Source organism: Cibotium barometz, chromosome 11 (genome assembly GCF_041138505.1).
Source record: "Cibotium barometz isolate CiBa-2024 chromosome 11, ASM4113850v1, whole genome shotgun sequence".
In the NCBI taxonomy this organism is placed as follows: Eukaryota; Viridiplantae; Streptophyta; class Polypodiopsida; order Cyatheales; family Cibotiaceae; genus Cibotium; species Cibotium barometz.
In genome coordinates, this window is record NC_141056.1 from 8,029,578 (window position 1) to 8,034,906 (window position 5,329).

At 43.4% G+C, this 5,329-nt stretch overlaps 1 protein-coding gene across 1 annotated transcript; it reads left to right on the plus strand.

The window, feature by feature from the left end:
- Positions 1–1,082: 1,082 nt before the first annotated feature.
- Positions 1,083–4,418, plus strand: LOC147633711 (pentatricopeptide repeat-containing protein At5g27110-like). Its single transcript, XM_086804725.1, has 2 exons — positions 1,083–4,022; positions 4,150–4,418. Exon 1 carries the CDS (start codon positions 1,342–1,344, stop codon positions 4,003–4,005), a length of 2,664 nt encoding a protein of 887 aa, XP_086660851.1. The 5' UTR covers positions 1,083–1,341; the 3' UTR covers positions 4,006–4,022; positions 4,150–4,418.
- The last annotated feature ends 911 nt before the right edge of the window (positions 4,419–5,329 follow it).

The window sequence follows — 5,329 nt, forward strand, 5'->3', positions numbered from 1 at the left end:
TGTTATGTTGCAAAGGAAATACATAGATGCATTGTTGAAGAGGTTCAATCTTGAAGACTATAAATTTGTGGCTACACCTATGGATCCAGGTTTACGACTATTGAAGATGTAGGTGACTCCTTTGATGCTGGCTTGAAGCGATGCATTGTTGAAGAGGTTCAATCTTGAAGACTGTAAATCTGTGGCTACACCTATGGATCTAGGTTTATGAGACTAAGTCTTGAAGATGCAAGTGACTCTTTTGATGCTGGCTTGTATCAAGAAGCTGTTGGGTAGATTTATGCATAGCCCAGGCACAAAGCATTGGTAGTCTATTAAACGAGTGTTCCGTTACCTAAAGGGCACTAAGAACTTTGGGTTATTTTATCCCAAGGGGGGTAAATCATAGCTGCATGCATTTACAAACTCAGACTGGGCTAGATGTTATGACACACGAGTGTCCATGAGTGGTTTTTACTTTCGCCTTGGTGATTCATGTATATCATGGCTCAGCAAGAAGCAACCCATTGTGGCCCCTTCTAGTTGTGAAGCTAAGTACAAGGCAGTGTTTAAAGCTACAGTTGAGTGTGTTTATCTCAGGTGCCTTATTGCTGATTTGGGTATTGGCGAGTCCTCAGCCACTACCATCTTCATTAATAGTCAGAGTGCTATGACACTTGCGAGGAATCCAGTTTTTCATGTTCGCAGAAAGCACATTGAGGTGCACTATCATTATGTCAAGGAGAGATGCTTTGCATGGGAAATTAGCTTGGCTTATGTACCAACACATGACAACTTGGCAGATTTGTTCACACGAAGGCTCTCCCATGAGAGAAGTTTGAAGCTTTTCACAAAGTTTTAAACTTACTTCCCTTTGGGGACTAGTTTGGCTCCCTATCACACTCTAAGGAGCTTGTCACATCTTTGTACTTCTAGTGCTAGCTCACCCCTTGCTCACATCATCACTCCCCAGGGGGATTTGTAGCCATATTTGGTAGTTATGTGTATGAACACACTAGGACTAGTTGAAAATTAAGAATGTGTTGAAGAAAAATCGCCCAGGTTGTAATTAATGTTCCATTAGTTAGTAGGGTCATAAGGTAAAATGCCAAAGGCTTTAGGGGTAAAGTTATGAAGGGTGCCCTTACATTGAGTACACGAAATTCGTTCTCTGGCCGTGGGTTTAGGGTTTAAGCCTTTTGCTCTTCTCAGAGGCTGGTGGTCGTGGGGCTCTGTGTTAGCTATGGTCCGTAGAAGCTCCACAACAGTCAGCTGGAACAAAAGGGAAGCAAAAGCTAGGTTGTGAGGTTTTTATTATCTTCATCCCTCTCTTTTCTTGCTGTCACAGCTGCTAGTGCTGCAATGGCATTCCAGAGCTTCTCCCGCGCAGCGCAGGCGGTGGTGCAGAGGAGAAGGAAATCCCTAGCTTTTCTGCGCTCTGCTGCGGCCTTGGCAACGCCTCCTCGTGTTTTGGGCGCAGGGACAGAGGTCTTTTCTCCTCGGATTTTCGTTGCAGGCTTCGCCTCCAACTACCTGAACCTGGACGACCTGCCACCGCCATCGCCGCTGCCGCGCACGCGCTCCTTCCTCTCTAACAAGCGTTCCAGCCTCTCCCGCCGTATGGCGGCCCGAGAGGTGCCCGACGAGCTGTCGGACTTTCATGGCCTCGCAAACTCCACCTTTCAAGAAACCCTGGAACGGCTGGACCGCCTCGACAAGATTGGCATCAGACCTCATCCTGCCACATACGCTGGCCTCCTTCAGTCGGCCGGCAACCGTGTTCAGCTGGATAACGGTAAGCTTATCCATGATCACATCATGAGTTACAAGTTTGATAATGATATGGCCCTCGTTGGCCTCATCTTGCAAATGTACCGTAGATGTAGATCTCCCGAAGGTGCCCGCAAATGGTTCGATTCACGTGAGAAGAAAAACATGTACATGTGGACTTGCATGATTGGTACATACTGCCAGTACGGCTATCGTGCCGAGGCCCTTGAGATCTATGAGATGCTAAAGAAAGAGGAGCTTAACCCTGAAAAGGAAGCCTTTTTAGCCCTCGTCTCTGTAATTTCGGGGGCAGAGAACATGCAGGATGGCAGGCTAGTGCATGAGCACATATATCGATCTCCATACAAGTTGGATGTTGACGTCGGGACCGGATTGGTCAGGATGTATGGCAGATGTGCAAACGTTAAAGATGCGCTGAAGATGTTCAGGATGTTGCCTGAGCGCAATTCAGCGGCCTGGAATGCACTGAAATCAGCTTATGCCCAGAATCAATGTTTCAGAGATACTATCAATTTGTTTGAGGTGATGCTGGAACAAGACGAATTCCCTGACAATGTAAGTTTTGCCAGTGCCCTAGCTGCTTGTGCAAGCGAGGGTGCTCTGGGCAAAGGTATGCAGATTCACTCCCGCCTCCCAAGAAATGCCCTGGAAACTGATAAGAGAGTCTTGATTAGTCTTATCCAATTGTATGGAAAATGTGGCAGTCTGCAGGAAGCACAGAGGATTTTTGATGAAATGAAAGAAAAAGATGTAATTGCGTGGAATACTTTGATCAAAGCTAATACTGAGCATGGTCGTGCCAAGCAGGTGCTCAGTCTTTTCGAGAGGATGAAGAAGGAAGGTGGGGCTCCGAATAGAGTGACATACATTTGCAGTCTCTTGGCGTGTGCCAGTGAGGCTGCCCTGACAGAAGGCAAGGATATCTATGCACATTTTACAAGCAGTGGCTTGAAGTTTGATGTTGGTGTTGCCGCTGCTTTCATTTACATGTTTGGGAGATGTGGAAGTCTTCAAGAAGCTCGTGAGGTATTTGACAAGGTTACTGACCGGAACTTAACTTTGTGGAATGCCATGATTGTTGCCTGTGTGCTGAATGGGCACAAGGAAGAAGCTTTACAGCTTTTTGATCAAATGCAGAAAGAAGGTGTGGTTATTGATAGTTCCAATCATGTGAGCATCCTCTCCACCTATGGCCGGAGCAGCCCCGAGTTTGCAAAAACAATATTCGAGAAATTGCCAGATAAAACTGTTGTTGCTGCTTGGAACTCTATGATCACAACCTATGTGCAGCATGGGGATGGCAAACATGCCTTAGATTTTTTCAAGCAAATGCAGCAGCAGGGAGTGACCCCTGATAAGGCTACATTTGTCAACATCCTCTCTGTGTGCACTGGTCCATCTTATCTTGCTGAAGGTAAGGATATACACTTGTGTGTTTCTCGCTGTGGTCTTGAGGCTGATAGTGATGTTGCAATGGCCCTTGTTGAAATGTATGGCAAATGTGGCAGTGTTGATGAAGCACGAGGGCTGTATGATCGAACACCAAGTCGAGATGTGCCTCTGTGGGACACTTTGATTGCTGTATATGCCCATAATGGGAAAGGGAAAGAAGCTCTTGAGGCTTTTGGTGGCGTGGAACAAGCAGATTTGGTCCCAGGGAAATCAACTTTTGTGTATGCTCTTTCGGCATGTGCAAGCCATGATGCTTTAGATGATGGCAAGCAGTTGCATAAATTGATCATGCAGCATGGTTTTGAGTTTGACACAACTGTGGCAAATGCCCTTATATCCATGTATGCCAAGTGTGGCTCTTTAGACAGTGCAAAGACAGCATTTGACAACGCTGTGATGCGTGATGTTATGTCATGGACCTACCTGATTGCTGCACATGCACAGAATGGGCAGGAAGAGGAGGCATTAAGACTTTTCAAGAAAATCCAGGAGGAAGAGATCATCTCAGACAAAGTTACCTATGATAACCTTCTTTCTGCATTCAGCCAGGGCATTCTGGCTTCAGAGAGCCGCCATCAGTTGCTTTCTATTAATCAGAAATCAGATATCATGCCAGCAGCCGAACTCTTTAGTTGCCTGGTGGATCTACTTGGAACGGCTGGACAGCTTGATGAGGCCGAAAAGTTTATATATAATATACCTTTCGAACCTCCCAATGCTGTGTATTCAAAGCTGACAGAAGAAAACAGCTTCCAATTCAACTTCAAACTACCATTATACTAGCATCGCACTTCAACAAGGTGCACAAGTTTGTCACCAATTAGAAATCTTGTAATACCAGCTTGGAAGTTTTGACCTTGACACTGTTGCCTTTAGAGCATTGCCACCTTATTTTTTACCATTGGAAATGTGTTTGAAAGGATGCAGACCGCCTGAAGGACATAATGGTCTTTGGTTTACAAGGATACATGTGAAGATCAGGTATTGTTCTGAGCTTTTGTTCTTAGCTAAGTTATGAAGACTTCAGAGTAATTTGGAATGATGCACAAGTTCAATGGCTTTGGCAAACAGTTTTTTTTTTTGGGGTGGTCCTTATATCCTTGAATCCTTCACTGGTAGTGATTTGATGTTTATGTAATTTTTCCTTGTAAAATACTTTTAATGCACAGGAGGTGGCTTGGGACATCCTTTCTCCATTTTTTGGTCTCACCTGGAGAGTTTTTTCTCTTTGTGCCATGCAGTGATTGCACATGCAGGCCTTTTACCAGCCTCATACCCTCTTACCTCGCATTCACTCTGTTTGTTGTGCAGTCAGCTTGCATGTCCTAGTTATTTCACAAGCTACCCTACTTTCAGGCTGTCTCGTCTGGCCAATTTGCATTTGTTCAGTTCATGCTTCATAACTGTTTTATCGCTGAGAAATGTATTAGTTTGCTAGGACGGTCCTCTGTAGTTCACGTTTCCAAGGTTAATTCCAAAAAAAAGTAGTTTTAATCAATTTTAAAAATAGATATAGAATCTAGAAATTGAAGCTACACTTTCAAAAATTTTCAAACTGGATTCGGGAGTTGTTGCAATATCACTTTAATCTAACTAAAATTGAAAAAAACCTCAAATCCAATTCGGGTTTTTTTTTTTTTTTTGCAATTTTACTTAACTTCACTTAATTGAGGTGAAGGAGAATTTCTATATCCTTGTACAATTTCACTTTCAATTTCGTGAAATTGTATTAACTTTTTATTTTTAAATTTAGGAGGCTTTCATATCATGCGGTGTAATTGTAATATATTTGGAAATTTTCAATTTAACTTCAATCTTTACCAAATTGAAGCGAGTTTTACAAACAGAAACTTTCGAGATTGAATTTAGGGGAGCATTTTAGTCTCACGTAATTGAGGTGAAATTGAAAAAGTTTTCATATCATTAAATCAGGGTGAAATTGCGCAACTTTTCAAATCTATTTCTAGGTGAAACCCCTAAGATTACTGGCATGCTATTTTGTAGTAAGACATAATACTCCGGTGTAATCTCAATTTGTTCCTCGTAGTAGTCGTTATTCACTTCCACTTCATGCGTATCTTCCCCCTCTTTCAAGGGTTCTTCAATC